Here is a 22,436-nt window from a genome sequence, read left to right on the forward strand (position 1 = left end):
CTGGATGAGCACAGGGGGACCGAGATTTTCCCTACATTAAAATCCCCACTTACCTGGGTAAGTGGGGATTTTAATGTACGGAAAATCTCGGGCTTAACGAAAAGAGCAACTTTTTTGAGCCCGTACGAAGGTCGGGCTTAACGGCAAGGAGGTTAATGTCTATAGCAAAATAAACAATGATTTGATTCTGGACTTGCATGGGGCAGATTACACCTCACCACAAAAAATAAATATTGTCTGCTACTTGATCTATTCCATGTGTCCTATACTAAATCATGTGTGCTGAATCCAAATTTGAAGTCTGATTCTGCCTAGGAAGTCAGGATTTTACGTTAATAGACGCGTATAAACACAATTAGCTACATTCTCTTGTGCCATACATACAGTAACTAACTTTTGCCTCATAGTTCCATGACATTGCAAAAACGTAGTTTTATGTTGCAACAACATATACAAATACACATAATTCACCTGTCCTGGTACCTGAGTCCAGGTTCAATGCACATGTACACTTTAGAAGTGTTTCAGGCACTTGTTTTTGCGTTTGTAGCTTTTATTTCCTGGTGAAGCCTCTCCCCTTGGGAAGAAGTCCAGCTGAGAATGTAAGAAATTATATTTAAGTGACATTCGGCAGCCAAGTTGATGGTATGCTGTTAGCATATTGTTCACAAGTTCAGCATGGTTTTCAGCTTGCTGTTTGTCCAGAAAGTTTTGTGCAACGAGCAAAAATGAATCCCAAGCAGCAAATTCAAGTGGGTTGAGTTTGCCTCTAAATGTGGCATCACGCATCAAATTGCGGATTTAGGGGCCAACAAAATGCCTGCTTTCAGTTTAGTGTCTGGTATAACTTTTCCAAACTTGTCCTTCAGATACTGGAAACCCATACCATCATGATCCATTGCTACAACAAAGTTTTTCATTAATCCAAGTTTATTATGAAGAGGCGGAAGGTAAACTTTCTGTGGATCAATGAGTGATTTATGCTTCACGTTGTTCTGGCCAACAGTGTGTTGATATAGTAAAATTGAGCCAAACAAAACAGATGGAAGTCTATAGCAAAACAAGATTTAATTCAGTACTAGCATGAGGTATATTATTTGGCATGTCAGAATATAAAGGAGCTTGTAGTGGAAAATCATCTCTATGTATCAGATAGAAGTGGCTGCGGACTGCTCCGCTAGATGATGCTTCCAGAATTGTAACAAGTATAGAACAAGTATAGAACAAGCAAATTAATGTTGCTAGTGGTTACACTGATATAGATTGGATTAGTTAGAACATCTGGTTGGATTTGGAAATTCTGAGTTGAAATTCGGATTGTTTTTCAAAATTCCTGAAATTATTATTTTTGCAAAAGTCATTAAAAGGGTTTCCTTAAAGCACCTCAAATTTTACTGAGATGAATTTTATGTCACCCTGGTCCAGCATTAGTCCTTGCATGAGGCCAATCCTCCAGTCTAACGTTGCCTATAGCAATCCCCTGCTCAGCCTTGTGAGGCTGTTTGCGCCATTCAAGTGTACAGATGCCCACAGGACTTCTGTTGACAAGGGATATTGTCTGGTGAAGGACTGACATAGCAGCCCACCGATATTGCAGTACCAATATTCCAGCAGAGACAAGTCCAGAATTCTGACCCAGAGCATACACAAGTAATCAGTCCACCAGATGAGGTATCCAAAGGAAAAGACAAAAGCAGTCAGCGTTAGGGATGAATGAGAAAATTTATTAAATTCAATCTTGCGGCGAATTGGGACAATCTTACCAAACATGTAGGCGAGAACGGCCTTTGTAAATTCGGTTGGCGAGACCAAATTTTTGGGACCTGCAAGACCAATCAGGGGAGCAAAGCTGACAGCTCCGCTCTTGCAGCCCTTTACTAGTTGTTTGTGTTCTTGGATAGAGTTCCTTTATCCAGGAACACAGTGTGAATCTCACGGCTGTCTGCTCATGAATGAATGCAGTGTGGGAAAAATCCTCTGATTTTTGTCCCCACAGCCCCGTTCATTCATAAACACAGAAATATTTGTGATAATTGTTCATTACACTATGAACACCACTTTTACACCACTATCATTACACTTTTCTTCTGCAATTCTTTCTTGTAGCTTCTTTCAGTTTCATAAATGTTATATGTTATTCAGCTTCTATAACTCATCAGCTCTTGTTTTCTGCAATTCATGCAAACTGCTTGTTTCGACTTTCTAAAAAAGAATGGAATAAGTCTCTGAAAACCTAAAAGGTAACTGAGAACCTGTTCCCTTATAGAGAGGGGTTATAAGTGTTGCAGAGGAATGTGTTTTTTTGTTATTTTCGATTTGGCTTAAAAATTCATCTTGTTTTTGTCACGCTTGGGGAGACAGTACCTCTGGGGTTCACTACAGCTTGCATAGAAGTGATGTTAGCCTTGAGTAGGGCCAAGGTACAAGGAATCTAAGCAGCAGTCTGGTGTTCTCCAAAGCCTTTAGTGATGAGGATGTTGCACTGGTGGCTGCTGCCAGGTTACTGTCCTTGGGCACACCAGGGTGGGCAGGATCATGCATGGTAGGTGGGAGAATAGCCAAGGAAGAATGGCCCCGGCCTTCAAGACAGGCAGTAAGCAAGAGAGGTCAGGAACAAGCCAGAGGTCAAGAACCAGAAATGCAGGAAATAGTCATGGGGGTCACCACAGACATTCGGGAACAAAGGAAGCGCCAGGAGACATAGGGATCACCGTCGACACAGAGGAACATTAGAACAGCACAAGAGAACAGACAGGGAAACAACAGACTGGGCAATAAGGGGTTAACGTGAGAGCTGGGAAATGTTGATTTTTCCAGGATGCTTCATCATAAGTTATTTTTAGAAATAATAAAGACATAGCACAACAATTACCTAATTTGGTTTTTCCAACCTATTTTTTATTTAGCAACCATGCCTGATTTGGTGGAATATAAAAAAATGAACACAGACAATGTAATAAGTGCAGTTTGTTGATGCTAGTTGAGGCTCATGCTAACAGATAAGCATTTTAATAGGAAAAATCCTATGCATATTAAAAAAAATATTTTCTGGTTACTGCTACGTTTTTCTAGAAATATATGTCATGTATAATTGGAATGTGGAAACTTGCCTGGGCTTGGTTTGCTACAGTTTCAGTGAACATTGCTAACGTTTGTGGTGAATTTAACATGTGGTGGGTTTCAATCCACAGTTTTTCATACTATTTTTGTTCCATAGTCTTCTTTCTTGCAGAGAAACTTGTAAGAGGGTCCTTCATTTGGTCCTAGTTGCCTGTCTAAGTGACATGGATGGATAACTATCATTGGCTGTCTCCTAGCAGGGATCCAAAAAGGCTCCAGAATACTGGAGCAGTGTGATGGTGTCATGATGAGGGAACCAGTTGCCATCAGGCATAGCATGCGGCACAGGATCATTATTCTTCACTTCTGAGACAGATTCAGGTGGGGACACCTTAAAGTTAGTTTAGTTTTATTTATGCTAAATGAGTTTGATAGAGGGACAGGAGGGTAATTTACTTTGTCTGGAGATGAATTTCAAGCATATTTTATATAGAATAAAGATCATCATAAAGGTTGTGCTTTTTCATTTTCCATGTAAAGGACAACTGTACTCTGCATTTAAAGTAAGACATTTACCTATAGGTGTTTCACAGTACTATTCTGATATACAGTTCATGCTACATATCATTTTCTGTCTTTGTTTCCTGTATCTAAATGTGACATTATGCTGTTTCATACCTTCTGTATAATGTGAAATTTCCAGTATCTGTTCATTTTGTTTGTGTATGGCCACAGCTCAGCAACACTTTCTCTTATGCAGTATGATGGGTGTAATTCTCAGTATCTGTTCATATTCCATATGTGTAAACGTTGCACGTTAGCACCTCTTGCAGCCAAGTACGCTGGCAATAATTCTGTGCCTAATATCTGTGTAAGATCGATGTTGTCATTTCAGGGTGGACAATTTTCTTGCATCCTAAAAATGATTCTTCCACTGCTAAGTGCACAGCACAAGCTATGTCTGGTCAATATCTTTATTTTTTCTGTGTCCATTTTTCAGTCCCTCTTTAAGCTGCACCTACCCCTTAGAAAATAAAGCCAAACTTATGTTTTGCCAAAGCACGTTTCACTTCCTTTTCAGGCTATAAACAGTTTTTTCTAGGTTGACATCTCTGCTGTGTACAATGCAGGACATCCCTCAATGAGTTTTCTTTGGGCACTGTAAAGAATTTCATAACTGTACTTTGTAAATAAGATTATCCTTTCTATGTGTTTAAAAAAAAAGTTGCTTCTTTTCTGTTTCTGAATTAAATCAGAATAAAACTTTAAAAATAAAATTGTGAGCAGACAGGTTCTTTATTGCAGAAGGGACAAGCAATATCCCCTTCTGCAATAAAATGAACCCACCTGCCTGTTCACATTTTTTTAAATACTCTTATTCTTTTTGCTCTATTGTGGAGGATGGCATCTTCACCTGGTCTTCTTTCGGGTTCAAAATTTTCAACCATCTTGACTGGTCAAGCCAGAATGATATAACTAAGCAGTTAATTACTGTAGTTAGTTCAATCCACATAAACATGTTTTGTGTGGTGTTTTGTGTGGTGAGTCCCATGAGAGCCATTAAAAGGGTACTAAAAATGTTGAATTAGTGCTTAGTAAAGATCTTTTGTTTGAGGCTGCTGAGGTACACAGCATTACACATCAGCTCCATCATTTAGTTTGCAAACGAAAATATAAAATCCTCTCTTACCCAATATTTAATTCACAGCTGGCATTATTGCAATGTCTAAATAATACATAGGAACAAAAAGACATAAAACATATAAAATATACATATGATTTATTAGTAAAAACCTTGATTGATTTGAGAAATATTTAAGTTGGCATATTTCCCAGCCGTGCTGTCAAATTCATCACGTATAATAAATCTGTGTATGAGCAACTACTCATTGTAACTATACATCAAAATGCATATCGCCAATCAAAAATATAGAATGTAAAATACCGGAATTTACAGACTGTCTGGATTGTGAAGATTTTAGTAAATGTTTTTAGTAAAAGTTTAACACTGTTCTATTGCCTAAACCCAAATTTATTAGCTCAATGTGTGTCAATGTGGTTCTGGCTGCAAGTTGTTCATCTGTGCCAGTATTGTTTGTTAAGCATATCGAATGTCACCTGAAAAAAAAAAAAATAATAAGGTTATAGAATTGTGGCACATTACAAAATTATATTTTTGTTTATCATCTCCAGAAGCAGTGATCCTCAAAACTGTATCTTGAAAACCAAACCATAAAAAAGACCATCCTAAATCATGTGTGCCCAGAGGTTACAAGAGCCTTAATGCCCAGGCCAAATTTAGCACTGTCCTCATGTGTCGTTTAATTTGAACACCTATACTCATGCTACATATGTGTGGGAGCGTAGGCTTGGAAGAATGCCCAGAGCTAGATTACATTGTGCACTTTGGAAACTGGCATATAGGTGTAGGAAGCTGTGTCGAAAAGCCAATCTATACCAGGTGCTCCTCACCATTCAAAAAACTATTTTGTTAAGGGAAGACAATATTCTCCTATCTATTAAGCTGCGTACACACTTGCAATTTTTGTCGTTGGAAAGGATCTTTCACGATCCTTTACAACGACAAGGGGCTGCAAGATGCATGAACGATGCTGTACATACAGCACCGTTCATGCTCTATGGAGAGGGGGAGAGCGACGGAGCGGCACCCTGCTGCGCGCTCTCCCCTTCCCTTTCATTACGATCGGCTGTCGTCCATCGTCCGTGGATCCGGCAGGTCGGTCGTCCGGACGATGGACGACACCGACTGTACACACGGAAAATTTTCGCCCGATAATTGGCCGATGCCGATTATCGGGCGATAAAAATCTGACGTGTGTACGTAGCTTTAGTCCTTGAGCAGCCCCTGAATACTGGGTATTAGGTGATACACAGGATCTGTACGATCTATTTAATAATCTTAAACCTGTACATCTGAAATATTTCAAATGTTACTATTTTGTAATGTGGAGTGTGGAAAAACAGCTTATCAAATGATATATTAACATTTCAGTATCATACTTTTATAGAAGTATCATTTCTATTCTAAAATTTTATGATAAGATGATGTATAGATGTGAAATATTCAGATTAAATAGAGCCATACTCTACCTTTTGAACTGCAAGGGGCGCTGTACTTTGTCACTGCAAAATCACCTGAAAATGAAACGCAGATAATATATCATACAACTACACCCAACCCTAAATATGGTAATATGTATTATGTTACTAAATAACCTCATTTGGTGGAGATCTTTTGTATTATATTTTTTAATATGGCATTACTAATGATATCAGTATGTTTTTAAATGATAAAATTCATGGTATTGTAAAACAGTTGATGACAGCAAACAAACTCAAAAACAGGGTTTACATACACTTCATGAAAATACTGAAGTGCACTAACAACTGCATCACTGGAAAAAAACAGGTGTAGTGTCTACCACATGTATGCCTCTTTACATTACGTACAGGGTTCAGGGCTAAAGAGTTAGATGTGGCTTTCTAGATGACAATTATCTTTCTTCCCCTTAATGTCGGCAATCTTGTTAGTAATATCAATTTCCTGGAAAAACTTGATATAGCCCACTGGAGGCAACCTAGGAACTAGGAAAATTCTTCCACTTTTCTTAAGAATCTGTCACCCTCAACAGTTGAATTTTACCAAGTCCATGAAGTTTTCAGGAAGTGTATTAGTTATCTGGCAAGAACACAATGAAGAGAAAGTGGGATACCTGGCTCATAGTAGTCATAGATCTTGGCAGTGGCCGGCTGAAGGTTGCTCACAGGAATATCATGCTCAATGAAGAACACAAACGTCTCTATGTCTAGAGTAAGCTGAAAACATAAATGGAGAAATTAGTAAATATTTTACAATCTGACCTAAAATATACATCCAGATCATCCCAGAATTATGAGTCCTGTTAAGCAACAACTAGCACTCCATTTTATCCATTATTCTGTGACCCATAATTGAAGCCAAAGAAATGACATAAAACTGGAATAGGTCAAATCATCAAGAATTAGCCATGGAATAGTTTATCTTTCTGGAGCACTCACCCAAGCCAAAGATAATGTAGAACCCCTAGGGATTTGTGTCCTTCCACCCTCTTTATTGGTAAGTAAGTTGATACCATTGTCAAGATAAACTGTTCCATTGTTAATTCTTGCTGTTTTGGCATTTATGGGGAGAAGAGTCTTCCTTTTCTGTCCCTGACAGTCCTTGCTGAAAATGAACATTCAGTCTTTTTTTGGCTGAAGGGCTTTTTATCTGGATCTACTGTACAATTATCTCCATATGTAAACTCTTGATGAATCAGTTTATCCATGAAACGCACTGAGAAACTAATGAGGTTGTATCACTACACACTAAGAAATATTGGAGCTTTTGCTTAAGCGTAAGCGCTAGAGTGCATATAATAATGTGTGGAAAAAATATGGTTAATATGTATTATGTACTAAATAACCTCATTTGGTGGAGAACTTATGTATTATGTTTTTAATATGGCATTACTAATTATGCCATTGCTATGTTTTTACATTATTTTGTATGATAAAATTCATTTTATTTTAAAACAGTTGATTTCCTATCTCTTTGAAGATGCATACCCTAAAAATCCCAACAACACAAAAAATACAATTATCTTCTAGCTACTAGTGGATATGGTATAGCTATCTCAGGGTACTCCTTCCTTTTATGAGATTTTACCTGTACCATATTCTATCCAAACCAAAAAAAACAGAATTGATTTGTATTTGTTTTTAAAGAAATATATTGACTTCAATTTTTACATTCTTTCAACTAAATTTACAGATGTGTTTACCATGTAGAAAGTGAATTCCATGAATTGGGGATAACACATCTAACTTTTCACACTACCTTGCTACTGAAATATATTGTTTTATCAAATGTTTGCAGACATTTGACCTTCACACCTGCTTGCTATAGTCAAACATATTTGACTCTAAATTGAGTGTATTTGTTTCCGGTAAATTGTATTGTAATGTATTGATAATGTACAGCAAACAAAGAAAACTGTGAGCTTCCAACCCTGTAGCAACAGTTTGGGGAAGGGCTTTTGTCGTACCAGCATGACTGCCCTGTGGACAAAGCCAGCTCCATAAAGACTTGGTTTCATAGTCTGGCAAGATTTAAACTTATTGCACACATGTTGGATAAACCTAAACACGCCAAGTGCAAGCCAGGTCTTCATCTTTTAACATTACCTGGTGCATTCAAATACCATTTTGAATAAAGAGATGCCAATTTCCCCAGAGACACAAAAAAATTTTAGTAGAACAAAATGGCGTTTCAAAATAGAGAAGCCTGGTAAAGTGAATTAGGTACCTATAAAATGTATCCATATAGTGCATATAATTGTCTTTTGACTATATCTAAAATTATCCAGCCAAAATACAGAAACTTCCATTAAAAAAAATGAGTACCATATTTTTCCAGCAAATTCCCATTTAGTTAAAACAAGCATCACCCACATACCCTAGTAGGATCAAGAGGGCAAAGACTCAAACATAATGGGGCTGATTAATTACATTGCATTGCACAATCACTTCATAGTTTTCCTTATGCAAACATTTTGAAATGCTATGAGGTATCATACATTCTAATTCAAAACAACTGACTTTGTATTTTTTACTAATTATATTCTTAAAATCTTGTTATGGAAATTACCTTTTCAAAGTAGACAACAACTTTATTAGGATGACTTTCTGTCTTCTGAATCATCTTTTTGTTTGACAGCTGAAACAGAATAGATATGTATAAAATATCTAGGTTTTCACACAGCAGGACAATCCGTAATAAAATGTCAGTATAATTACCTGTCTGACACTAGACTTTACTGGGATATACCCAGATGGAAGCTTTATTTCCACTATCGCCATGTTCGAGTTCTCCCGGTTGCCAATGTAACTGTATGAAAAAGATGTAAAGTAATTTAAAAGAAAATATATGGTACTTGTTTATATATTGAAATTCTTTTCTGTAGACTGAACTAAAAAAAGTTATTGTTTTCTTTTTCCTTTCCGTTATTGATATACCTTTCTATCACACAAATAATTGGATCCAATGTCTAACAGTGGGGGATTCTTGGTTGCTTGAAGAGAGTCTGTGCAGACTATGGGGATGGTAACCTTTTTTACTTGCAAGATTTTTTTCTATTTTGCTTGCTCAATCTTTGTTTGACAATTGCTTCAACTATATTTAAATAGCTGACTACTTCATTCCTAAATAGAAGGCATATTAGCGAATGTGCTCAGTGATGTAAAAGGTATTAATGTGCAAAAGATATCTTTTAAATAAAATGCTGAACATTCCTTACTCCTGTGAATAACATTTTCTGTCCCTGGGGGGCTTGGCTCCACTGTATTTATGATTGGATCTATGAATGACTTTTATTTATTTTGATAACCGCTCACAGTAACTGACAAGAACACTACTGGCAGGTGTAAAAGGCAATTGGAATTGGTAATGATCTTAGCCTGAAAAGAAAACAGATACAGCCACCACATATAAAGACTGGTAAGCTATATACTTAATATTTTTTTGTTTGGAGGTTCATATATGCTTTAATGGTTGTTTAGTGGCTGTCACTTTTTGCCCCTAGCCTACTGTAAGTAATCCTAACCTTGCTCTATATGAATTACCTGAAATTACATGAGAACTGGCCTTTAACCTCACCTTACATTCACCGAAATTCCAAAAGACTTGAAAGATCTGGGAGTGCATGATTCTGGTACTGTAGTTACTGTGATGGTAAATGGAGCTTCACCTTCAGGAGGGGGGATGTTGTATTTTAGAGTACCCTGTAAAACAAATAGGGTTATTGATATTCATGAAAAAAAAACATATTTTGAGTTGAGGTATGTTTAGATGGGTAGATATTCCAAGCAGTACTGCTGCAGTTTACTGCATTCAACTGCTGAACCCCTCAAGAGGCCTGAATACCATTATAAAAGATGGAAATGGTTGAAAATTATTTTATTTGCAGATTTTTGAAGGTACTGTGGATGCAGTGCAGTTTTTCTCTACCCCATGCATCCAGCATTTCTGGGTGGCTTGCTGTTAATCCTTGCTCATAGAATTGAATGAAAATTCTTTAAATTTCCATCAGCAAGCACTTTCAAGTGTTCTGAAGGACAGCAAGAAACACATGATCCTTTTCAACATGTTGCTTAAGAACTGCAACCATATTGCATCCACATACTAGAGTGTTTTAGTATGCATGTGAATACTTGTCAATAGTGGTTATCTGAGAGCCTTGGAGCAATTAACTGTGTGATTGTCAACTGGCCATCTGAACCTAGCCCTGGGCCAGTAAGTAACCAATATGACATTTTCCTAACACTTTCTAATTTACTGTTAGTTGTTTCTGACCCAGATTTTCTCAAATAATTATTATTATAATAAATAATATGGAGAAGGGAGAGGGGAGAAGATAACAATCATTTGTCATCACTCACCAGGACAGATTCATGAATGACGAGCACTGTACACACACGGGATTCTCATCCAATATCAGCCCTGAGGCGATTATCAGCAAGAATCATCTGACGTGCGTAGATCGCTTTAGTCACAGAAGTAAACTCAGCATAATAATTAATACCTATTAAAGCCAACACCACCTAAGCTGATATATAATGGCTGAATGGTTCTTGTTCAGTTGATCCATGTTGCTACTACTGTTCCCGTACAATTCAAAAAAATATTTTCACATTATGTGATAAAATCTACTGTACATAATGCATAAAATTGTAGGAACAGTAGGAAGACCTACTCTACTGTTCTTTTTGTTAATTTTTAGTGGGAGAGGTTTCTATAAGACAATACGTTTTTTGAGGTACCAGTACGCTTAATCAGCAGTACCTTAAGTCACCCAATAATGTATGCTTAGAACAGAGACAGTGGCACTTTTTTCTTACTGTCTCCTGAGAGGGACAGGGAGTCATGTTGCTTCAAAGAAATGTTTCTATTTCAGATGAAGATAAAATCATTATCATTATAACTCTATACATTTTTTTCCATTTTAATAGTCAATAACTATAACGACAATATTTATCTACTCAGCAGGATAGTATTTTTTATTCATTAAAGGACATTTGGAGAACTGATAGGGGAAAAAGGTACTTTGCATAGCATTGCATATGCAGCAGTTGAGCAACATGTTTTCATATGCTACAATGTAATGAACATTGCAGAGAGCAATATGCACAACTCCTAATTCCATCAGATTTAGGCTAGATTCACACCTGCTAGATGCACAACCTGCTCACACATCCTAACTTCCCTGTAGTTATGGCGCAGGGCAATATTTACAATATTACTCCTAATTCCAACAAATTTAGGCTAGGTTCACGACACAGTAGATCATTTTTTGTAAAGTTACAGGTTGTGAAGATTGTTTATTTAATAATAGCATGTGAAAAGGTGTTGCTCAAAATACAAGCATCTCCCTGTGGCAGCCCAATAGGAAATGAATGGGGGTCCCATTGAGTAGTACTAGTATCACTTGCTGCCCCCAGCTGTCAAATGTGCTTTAAGAACAAGTACTGCCATGTGTCTGATCGACAAGGTACCAGCCTCAAGGAGAGGTGCAGGATACCATGTTTTAGAGGCAGGTTAGAACCTACTCTTATGCATTTGTAAACAAATTTGCAACAGATCCTTTACTTAAACTGATCATGGTAGCAAATCTTCTCTGCTAAAAGTTGGTTTTCTAGCAGTCCAAGTGTGAGCTAGAAGACATCACATTTTTAAATGGCTGTATATTGCCATCATATAAATCATATACAATAGTCCTAAAAATGTAAAGAACTCACAACTACAGTATCTGGGACAGATAATTTGTATGTGTATGGGTATATGAGTACTAACCTGTATAAAGACACAGCCAGGTCCATTGATAGATACTTTGTAATCTGCGGGAATGTCTGGTAGTGAAACTTGTTGCAGAAGAAGGCGGTTTGAGTCCTCTACATGAAGTTTGGCAATTGGAGCTTCACCAGTGGTGATGGTTACTTCACGAGGGCCATCATGCTTGTGAGCTAAGTAACCATAGGTGGCTATAGCTTGAAGTGCAACTACTGTGTCCTGAGTATAAAATAATAAAATAACCATTAAAGCAACTGATACCTCTACACTTTCAGTATTAACTTCAGAAAAATTATTTGACCCAGGAGTCTCCAACGGATTGTATGTGCTTGTAAGCAAGTACTTCTTGGATTTAAGGTTAACCAAACTATTTCAAGTTGACTCCATACAAACAGCATGATAACTTTCTTTATTACATAATTGCAGACCACAAACCTTAATAACTAGACAAAAAAAAAAAAAATATAAGGAAAATGAACCCTAATAATAAATATTTGGTTTGACTATATGATCATATTTCATATAGTGAATTGTATCTTCACTAGATTCTATATAGTAGTCATTGGTGTAGGTGTCCTTTTATTTCTGTTCCACTGACAACTGATTTTTTTTATCACTTTTACTCTCGGTGATAGTGTCACCAGAACAAGTTGAGAAAGTGAATACAAATTATGAAGTGGTTATAAACCTTCTATATTCAAAAATAAAAGATGTATAATATTCATTAAGTTCACGTAATTCTTAAATAAAGATAAATGTAGAAAAATAGTAGTAGCCATGTTTGGACTGCAAGCTGAAAAGAGACAAGTAGTATATAATAATATGAAGAAAAGAACAACAAAGTAAACAAGTGAAATGTATCATATACCTGGGTAGATGAAAAACCGCCTGTAGGATTTTGTTGCTTTATGATCCATGAAACCACCTTTGAAGCCTGTGTCATGTCCTCACTATTGACCTGGGGTTTCGATAACATAGCCAGTAGGACATAAGCGGCTGTCTCAACTTCCAAAGATGGGACCTTGTGGTAACGGCTTCCTATTACTGCAGAGTCTTCTGAAGACGCTGGCTGATGCCAGTGGATTGTGCCATCTGGAATACAATTTAGTGGAGTAATATAGATTGAGTAATAAAAGTGTTTGTTTTCTGTATATATGGGCCTGGAAAACTGAGCACCAGGAAAGAACAACCAAGTTGCATTAAAGCATGCCTCAAAATTACCAGGATCATGCTAAAATAATTAACTGTGACTAAACTGCAGGCACCTTAGCCGGCACCTATAACCAATAAAACCAAAGGAATTCTCATAGGGGACCAGAGGAGTAGAGAGCTGATCTGCCCTTCCCTCCTTTTTTGCCTAGCTGGCCAATAAAAACATTTGGGTAGGACCAGAAAAGGTCTTAATTATTTAGCAGTAAATGCATAATGATAATAAATTTATCTTTATAAATATGTCCCTATATAAACCTGCCCTTATATATGAGCTGGGAACAATGTGACCCTACCTTAATATTTAGGCCTATTAAAATTAGCTATATAATTATTCCATATGTACAGCTTATGGTCATATTTTTTTTTTACAGAATACTTATAGAAATAATGACCTGAACACATTTTATTAGTATGTAGCTAGTTTTTATTATGACTAAATATTAAGGCAGAGTTACATTGCTATCATTTTACATATGGAGGAATTTATATATGGGGACATTTTTAAAAATGCATTAATTGTCACTTCTTTTATATTGCGAAATGAAAAATATTTTTTTCATTGAATGTTTTTTAACCTTGAAATATACTAAATTCTAGTATGTGTGTAATGCTAACAAGGGTAATATTCAGCATATGATTAATTTTAAAGTAGGTAACAAATTCAACAGCAGTGACTGGATTAGAATAAAATCAATAAACAATGTAAATTGCCTATTGCCTGTGTTTATCTAGTACATAAGACATACTTTGTTCGGAAACCATATATTCCCACCTTGTTTTATGGCTTTTTCATCAAGCTCATGAAGGAGTCTGGAACGAATGTCATCTTTTCCAGCAAGTGTGAAAGCATATGCCATTAATGCTTTCGTGTAAATGTCCACTTCACTATTTGCAGCCCTCTCCAGGCATAACAAGGCACCATTGACCACTAAGTGCTATGAGGAAAAAAGATAAGACATATATGTTCATATAAATATATGATGAGCAAAATGTTTCGGGTGCTTATGCAGGGCTTTATCTGTTACACAAGCCAGCAACCCAATATATTGCGTACTGTGAAATGTTCAAAGTATATTTTTTTAGATGTCAATTGCAGAATGTACTATTTGTCAGTGTTTCTAGCTTTTAGGTTTGCATGGAATCTTTGCATTTCACAAATGATACACAATTGTTCTGATGCTGATATTGTTTTCTATTAATTATCTCTATTATCATACCGTAACAGGCAACTTGATTTCCAGAAGTGTGATGGCGATGTAGGAAGACAATGCTATTTCATTATTAACTCCTCCCTGAAAGAAAGCACATATAATGACAGTTTAGTGTAATGAATACAAAGCAATGTGATTGAACCTGATTTGGTGTCACTTAGATGTGACTTTCTGATTTTGTTTTAATGCAGTGTTGGTTGACAAGGTTGACAATTGGCTAAAATTGATCACATTTATGATGACTATATTCATCAGATATATTTTTAAGGTAAATGTGCTAATGCTAAATAATATGTAAGTATAACACTTCCAGGTATTTGTAACCTCTCGCAGGGATTGGAGTATTCCCTCTAACGATATCATCTGTATTTACCTTATGAATGACATAATGAATGACGAGAGTATACCCAAGGGGGTTGTGTCCAAAGTGACACTATCTGCTAGTAAATTCTGTTTAACCTAGCTACTTTCAATGTCTTCCAAGGTTGAGGTGCAACACACTGGCTTTCCTCTCAAACCATACCACACTCCCACACTTTCCTCAACACTATACATATAGAATGATGCTCGTGTCCATGCTTTGTTTACCAGACTGATATTAGGATTTACATAAAAGGCCCGATCTTAGTTTTGTTAATTTGTTTTAGTATTTGAGTGTAGGGTTATTAATTATGGACATTTTGAAACTTCTAATAATTTCTTTTCTTTTTTTTTTTTTTGCATATTGTTAGTTGAGAATGAAGAAGTTGGCAGGCCTTATAAGGTTTGTTTGGGAGTCCCAAACTACTAGTAAATGTTATATCTGTGTAGCCCTTTATTAGAAACAGAAGGGCCTGTTAAGTGTTTTTATTTCAAGGTATGGATTTAATGCAATGCAATCTTTAAATTTCCATTAGGCTAAGGGCATTCGCTCTCCAATTGCCCTGTCTCTCATGTTTTTGTAATTACCTGTATATAATCATAGAGTTAGCTGGGTTAATAGATAAGCACGTTGTGCCTTCTAGATGGGTCAGAATCCCCTAACTATAGGACTGTGAAAAGTTTTATAAGGGAGGGATTCGGGAAGTACAGACCGAATGGAAGCATATGCCCAACCAATGGAAGCTGTTCTCTCTATCTGCCATATGTATGTCTGTTCCATTATTAACACCACATGTGCAGTACTAAATATTTGCAGGCCTGTGGTATTGTGTATGTGAAGTGCCTCACACTGGGCCTAATTTAATAAAGCTCTCCACAACTGGTGAAGATAGACTATCAAGGGAGAACCTGGGTGATCCTGCAAACCTGTGATAGATTCCTTAAATGTAATTTGCTATTAGTTGGCAATTGTATTAAGCCTGTGTTAGATCTATTACAGGTTTGTAGGATCACCCAAGTTCTCCCGTGGCAGTCTATCTTCTTCCCTATTGTAGAGGTTTATTAAATCAAACCTATTGTATCTACACTATTATTTTTTTTTATTAGCATTCATATATGGCTCTTATTATTCTAAACAGCTGTAGTCCAGTTTTGGTCAGGTAACCTAGTTGGCTTTGATTTAGGCATCTGACAGCCCATAGGTAGTGTTTGCAACAGGTGGTGGGAAACCTATTAGAGACAAGTGATGAGATACCTATTAGGAATGTCTTCCTGTTACACTATTGACTTTCTTGGTGGGAAACTACTATTCAAGCTGATCAAGAGCCCATCAGAAGGTGTCCCAATCAACTGACTTGGCCTCATTAGTATCCAGCTAATGCCACCTCTGTGACGTCTCTGTTTTTTTCTGTTTCTGTTCTATTCTTATATATAAATGTGTTTATTGTTGTTATATGCTGGGTGTAGTAGTTCTCCCAATCACTTTGTTTAGATTACTGGTTAATTTCTCAGGAAAGAGAATCTTGTCTGTTCTTAGAAGCTCTGTCCTAGGTGGAGTTATAGCCAAGTTATTTATTTGACCCAATCATTTCTTAGTAAGGGCCATTCAGATTTTGCATCATAGCCAGTTTGGAGTGGTTCATTTTTGATATCACCCTCTTACCCCAAAAACAGGGCTTCATGTGTCTTCATTAACATTTAGGTAAACATATTTACAAATTATAATTTATGGTTATTTGGCCTGATGATGTGCACCCTATTTATTGATTTTTATTTTGTCTGGAAAATAATAAACAGGTGAACTATTTTTGGCTCTTCTTCTTGCACTGCCCAGTAACAGGCTGAAGAGAGTCCCAGGTGAGCGAAAATGAAGTGGGTTAAATGGTTCTGTCTGTCATACTGAGGGCATATAGAGGCAACAAAAAGTATTTCAGGGGAATATTTGCATTGAAGCTGATTATCACAGTAAAAGCTAGTTTCAGTATGTTATCTCTTAAAGGGTTGTGTGTTTTTTTTTTATATGTATCTTATGTATCTTTGTTTTTGGCTAAAGTTCATCTTGTGTATTTGCAATACATTAGTTTAGCATGTTTAGCATTGTCAATTAGTGCTCACAATCTTGTAGCACTACTTATTAAATGAAGCTTATATTTTTGTTTAGTTTTTTTACTAACTACCCCTGTTGCCACTCTTACCTTTAAAGCATTGTTGAAGAGTTGTCCCACATTAAGGAAGCAGCCGTTATCTTTCTGTTTCTGTAAAAGCCAGGTCATTGTGTCTGATATTTGTCTTGGGTCAATGTAAATATATGACTGAGCCTTGGAGAAGGACCTGAGAACAAACGCTGTTAGCCTGAAAAAAATGAAAAAGTTATTAGTTATCTACTTTCTTTTCCTGCGACCAAGGTCCCAGTGTTTTACTGACAGCAGAAGTTCTACTTCAAATAAAGCTGATGGGGCTTCTCTGTACTGTAAGATGGGTGTCCTTACCAAGTATTCCCGTTTCCATACCGAGGTCCAAATGCACTGTATGAGCCATCATGGTGTTTGTAAATCAGTTGCTTCTGATATCCTGTGAAATGACAGGAAAATAATTACAGTTTGCATTTCTTATTACAGTTATAGGGGCATTGAAGCTAACAACAAAATTGACAATCCTTTCTATTACCATTCTGCGCAGGCATTGAAGCATAGTACTATGGTGTTAGACATAATTTTGGGATAGTCCCAAAGGCCTTGTCAATAGAAAAAGTGAAGTTAACACAGGGGGATCAGTGTTTAATTGTTGAATACCCCAGCTGTTGGTCCAGCAATCAGGTGTTGGTGCTGAATTTACTGACAGATCTGTTTTATGGAGGTGGGACTCATTAGGTTGCTGTTTTGTAATAACCTCTTAATGCATGTTTAAGGTTCATGAGTGCAGATATGTATTTTTATTGTTCTTATTGCATACTCTACGTTTAATGTTAACATGCTCATACAACCAATACAATTAGCCATTTTCTTTAGCCATTAAACTGATCTTATCTTAACAGAATTTTTTTTTTTTCGTTTTTATTGCCCTGCCAAAAATTTTGCCAATCATTACAGAAGATAAGAGGAAGGAATAATCATGTAAATAACCTAAAAAAACTATGTTAAGATGTTCAGATTTTTCTCACCTGTGCTCAGGTAACTCAAGGCTTTTGATTTAAGTTCTTGGGTCAGCTGACCAGTATTATTGAGGTACTCCAGTATGAAGATATTTGGGGTAAAAAGAGCTATGTTCTGTTCTCCACATCCAGATGGCATCTTAAGCAGATTACCCAAATTCTGCATTGCTGTTCCCATAATATCACCTAAAAGAATCAATACATAAAAAATTTAACCATTTAATATTCTTTTTTTGTTAGCATATCCGCTTTTTACTAATATACTATTCAAAGCAAAGTGTAAAATGTTCATTCCATCATATCTACTGGGACATTAAACACCAAGTAATGAACTTACCAATTACAGAGAAGTAGGCACGTTGAGAACCTTCCACTATTTTGCTTGGGAGCTTCAGGGAAATTGCTTCTATTATCTCCCCACCTATAAAAAAGATTAGGTAATACACTTAACATGTTTCAATCAAGTGTAAAAAAAAGTGTAAAAAGGTCATGAACTTTCACTGATGGGATAGGCTGGTGGGGCACTGTACATAGCTTCCTGAAAACTTCACGGTACCCCGCCTCAGTACCATGCTCTGAAAAGAAGTGGATTGGATTTTGGTAAGAGTATAAGTGAAACTATAGTTCCACATATCAAAAATTATGAACAGGCAGGGTTTTTATTACAGAAAGGACAAGTGATGTTCTAGTGTAAGCAAATATACATGTGCGTGATGTAGACATTCCTAGGCAAGCTAAATTTGCATGCAGACTGCACTTGTTAATGACCACATGTGATGCCAAATCTTTGTAATTAAAAAAGATGAACTTAAATGAATTAAAAGAGCAAGCCAGTAAGACTGAGGAGGAAAGGGTTAGAGGATGTTGGATGTTTTCCAGCCAGGAAAACAGATGGGCTCTATCTAAGCAACTGTTGTTGCACAATGTGAAGTATGCAGGGACATTAAAGTAATTTTAATTTCAAGTACTGGAGAATGTGTGCAAGTATGGCTGGATCTCAAGTTTTAGGTAGTAAGTCTTCCTAATTCTTAACTTTATTATGTTGTACAAGAAATAATTGTGTACTTGTACCTTTTCCACAGATCATGGCTGCATGTGATTCCTCTTTTTCAATACCCTCTGGCTGAAAATTAAACAAAATATATATTATAGTACACATTTGGAGCATGGTTTCCTGGAAAGAAAATATTCATAAGCAGGTTTAGATCCCTTTAGTCATAAATCTTTAGGGGTGGTTTTAGGAACCCATAATACATTACCTGAAGGACAGATACCACATTGATATAGTAAAAGTTAAACCCAGAACCACAGGTCGGCATGAGGATACAAGCATGAGGATGCAAGAACCTAGAGTACATTAAGTACACCATAAAAGCCATAGTGGGTATTAAACCCAAGACTACAACTCTGCATGGGCACAACTTTGACCATACTGGAAAGCACTGTTCAGGTGCTTTAAGAGTTTACATTGGTAAGAAAGCTGGGTCTGGGTCACATTACACTAAATATACCATCCATTGCAAATATTTGGCTATAAATCATAAATAGGTCCTTTTCACTAGATAATAGGGCTGGCACTTGGTAATTGTGTATTGTGCATTTAAAGTTAAGTCAAATAAATACTTAATATCTGCAGGTATATCCAGATATTGTTCTATCATTCTTCATTTTCAGTTCCTGTTTGGCCAATCTACAAAATGGACTCACCTCCACAATGATATGTTTAGTGATTGTGTCCTTTCTTCCTTGTGTTGGGTTCACAATCTCATTACCACAAAGTCCTCCTCCTGGCAGGGTCTGAGCACTCACTGTAAAGTTCACTTCACCTAAGAGAGACACAGGAAGGTTTCTTATACTACACCTGTATACAGGTATCCATTTTTTGACTAAAGCCATTAGCATGCTTAGACTCCACATATGCTACTCTGTAAATTAGATATGGCAACCTGTCCTGTTCGTTCGTGATTTTCTGGACGTTTAGGTTTGAAGCATATATATATATATATATATATATATATTTATAATAATATATATATGTCTACAGTTCCTTCATGAATACTATGAATTATTTATATTTATTATGTCTTGTACAAGCACACTTAAGCCAGTCAGTGTATAATTTATTCCTAAAAATTTGATCAAGCAGTGAACAAATCTTCTGCTCTGAATACAAGAAGGTAGTAAGTCAACTACGGGGCAAGGGGTTGTAGCCTTCAGTTACTCTACATAGGTACAAAACCTGATGAGTTAAAGGTGTGATTTATTATTGGACCGAGAACTTCAGGCATGAGTAATATACTACTTTGAGATTGGCTTGTGAATAGTGGACCCTCTAAACATCTCCATAACATATCACTAAATACAAATCCAGCAATCAGTAGATCAATGTACTCTACACTACAGGCCACACATGCTGCACAAAACGGGAGATTTGCCTGTTTGTTCTGGGAGACTTATGCTCTGTTCTTCTAATGGAGTCACAATATATGGACCTTACTTTGGTCAATGCTGCATGGACGAACTAAGTGCTAAACACAATCCACATCACTGTGTAATTGTTTGGGACGTTAACCGTCATATATACAGAACGTGTATGTAGCTTTTTAAATTTCTTTTTGGAGTTGTGAATTAAATCAATATAAACAACTTTTGTGATACTTAGAAGTTTATGATTCATTGACAAGATATATCAAGCATATGGGAGTTTCAAAACTGCTGTTTATTATGTAAGACCCATTTACTATACTTATTTTCATTGCATAAACCCAGTAGTTTACTAGCTGTTGATATATGTTGTGTTTGCAGTTGACCTTTAAATATCATAAAATGAAATGTAGACCTACTGAAATATGTTCTTACCAAGAGACTGTAGGTCCACTTCATATTCCACAGTCACTCTGCCATTTGCTTGTATACAATGGCCTTCATCTTCTGTATTTATGCTTTTAGATGTGTATTTGTCAGATTTTTCCAAAGTAATTACCACCTAGCAATTATAAAATCACACAGATTAACACAATATTACTAAATATGATCATCTTGAAATTGGTCATGCCCAATCTGCTACCACACTTTTCTGCATTTTTAAACTTTAAATTGAAAACTTTCTTTTGGAATTTCTACACAAAGTAAGATGTAATTGAACCAAATATTGTTGCTTCTTTATCACCCTTTTATCTTCAATTCTGATTAGATTGTAAACCATGAAATTTGTGTGATACTAGTATTTTTTTTTATTTCTGCAACAAATATTTATATAAAGTACTTTCTCTTATTAACAACACATAGTTATGTTTTGCAGAATATTAAACCATATTTTATTTATTAGTATGACCTGTTTGCCTGCAGAAGGAGAAGTCCAATTAATCCAATTATGGAACACTTATGCAACCCTCCCAGTTTTTCAAACAACAAACACTGGCTAGCTGCATGGCCAGTGACCAGACATTTGGTACAGGGAGGTAAGTCCTTATCTTGGGTTTGGATGTTGTGAAGATAAATTGGCAAATCATAAAACTTTGATAAATGTTGGTGTAGTTTAAAAAGTAATATTTTACTATGTCCCTGTGTTTGTGGGATTGTCAACCACTGCATAGAGGAGAAAGAAGAAAATGTATCCTAACATTGAGGGTTTTTTTGGTTATACAATTGAAGACTCCACAATATATTATGGGGTAAGTTTTTTTTGTTGTGCATTACAATAAGGAGCTGTTCTCTTTTCCCATTATTTTAATTTTCCTTCTAGTGGCAGAACAACTAATTTGCATTCCAGGATCTAACACCCAAGACTAATTGTGTCTATCCAGCACACCAATTTATGTCTGAGGCTGTTCATATATTTTAGAAATGGCTGAAATCTCTACAGTGACAGTTTTTTTTCTGGTTTGGCTTTTTCAGATATGAATGAGGGCATGTAACCACACATGGGTTAAAATGTTTGGATTTTATCCACATCTGACATTCCATTAGTGGCATGGACAATAAACAGGCTTCTTTCCACAGACTATGGCACAAACATTACATCACACCATTCTCATTTACACTTTACAAGCCAATGGCAATTTCTGATCACTCACCCTGATGGTTTGTGCCATGTAGTTAAACACGCTAGCCTTTAGTGTGAATTTCTCTCCCCGTACAGCAGAGTAAGGCAAAGTGAGTTCAAGGAAGAATGGCTGAAATGTCACCAGTGACACTGGTTCTGCAAGTCCGAAACCTGCTTCCTCTGATGTACAGAACATCCCCACTTTCCATGTTGTTATGGTGTCTGGTACTGTCAGTTTCATTGTACTTTCTCCAGCATTACTACAAGAGGAAAGGCTTACGTCATTTAATACACTTCCCAAAATAGCACGCATTAATGCCCAGAGAACACCAAAGATACAATCAAGCTAACTGTTCATTCACATGACCCAGCTACTCTTTATTTGTGGACCTTTCTGAAGTGAATAAAGAGGACCAAAACATTAATCAATCTTCCAAAATAGTGGGACCACCAAAAATCATATTTCAGTCGTAAACTAAACCCCCACATCCATATGGAGAAAATATTGAT

At 36.4% G+C, this 22,436-nt stretch overlaps 1 protein-coding gene across 1 annotated transcript in view; it reads right to left on the reverse strand.

Moving 5' to 3' along the window:
• Positions 1 to 4,823: 4,823 nt before the first annotated feature.
• The window catches only part of LOC140339240 (alpha-2-macroglobulin-like), a 45,534-nt gene continuing 27,921 nt past the window's right edge, over positions 4,824 to 22,436 (reverse strand). Inside the window, exons 19-36 of the mRNA XM_072423832.1 lie at positions 21,958 to 22,186; positions 20,741 to 20,867; positions 19,589 to 19,707; positions 18,953 to 19,004; positions 18,219 to 18,302; positions 17,891 to 18,067; positions 17,220 to 17,301; positions 16,926 to 17,082; positions 14,377 to 14,451; positions 13,932 to 14,094; positions 12,816 to 13,039; positions 11,951 to 12,166; positions 9,758 to 9,882; positions 8,899 to 8,989; positions 8,750 to 8,818; positions 6,795 to 6,897; positions 6,172 to 6,216; positions 4,824 to 5,178 (exon numbers count right to left, since the gene is read on the reverse strand). Of these exons, the coding sequence (XP_072279933.1) occupies positions 5,159 to 5,178; positions 6,172 to 6,216; positions 6,795 to 6,897; positions 8,750 to 8,818; positions 8,899 to 8,989; positions 9,758 to 9,882; positions 11,951 to 12,166; positions 12,816 to 13,039; positions 13,932 to 14,094; positions 14,377 to 14,451; positions 16,926 to 17,082; positions 17,220 to 17,301; positions 17,891 to 18,067; positions 18,219 to 18,302; positions 18,953 to 19,004; positions 19,589 to 19,707; positions 20,741 to 20,867; positions 21,958 to 22,186 (2,158 nt within the window). The 3' untranslated portion in view covers positions 4,824 to 5,158. The remainder of the gene's footprint in view (positions 5,179 to 6,171; positions 6,217 to 6,794; positions 6,898 to 8,749; positions 8,819 to 8,898; positions 8,990 to 9,757; positions 9,883 to 11,950; positions 12,167 to 12,815; positions 13,040 to 13,931; positions 14,095 to 14,376; positions 14,452 to 16,925; positions 17,083 to 17,219; positions 17,302 to 17,890; positions 18,068 to 18,218; positions 18,303 to 18,952; positions 19,005 to 19,588; positions 19,708 to 20,740; positions 20,868 to 21,957; positions 22,187 to 22,436) is intronic.

Source organism: Pyxicephalus adspersus, chromosome 10 (assembly GCF_032062135.1).
Source record: "Pyxicephalus adspersus chromosome 10, UCB_Pads_2.0, whole genome shotgun sequence".
In the NCBI taxonomy this organism is placed as follows: Eukaryota; Metazoa; Chordata; class Amphibia; order Anura; family Pyxicephalidae; genus Pyxicephalus; species Pyxicephalus adspersus.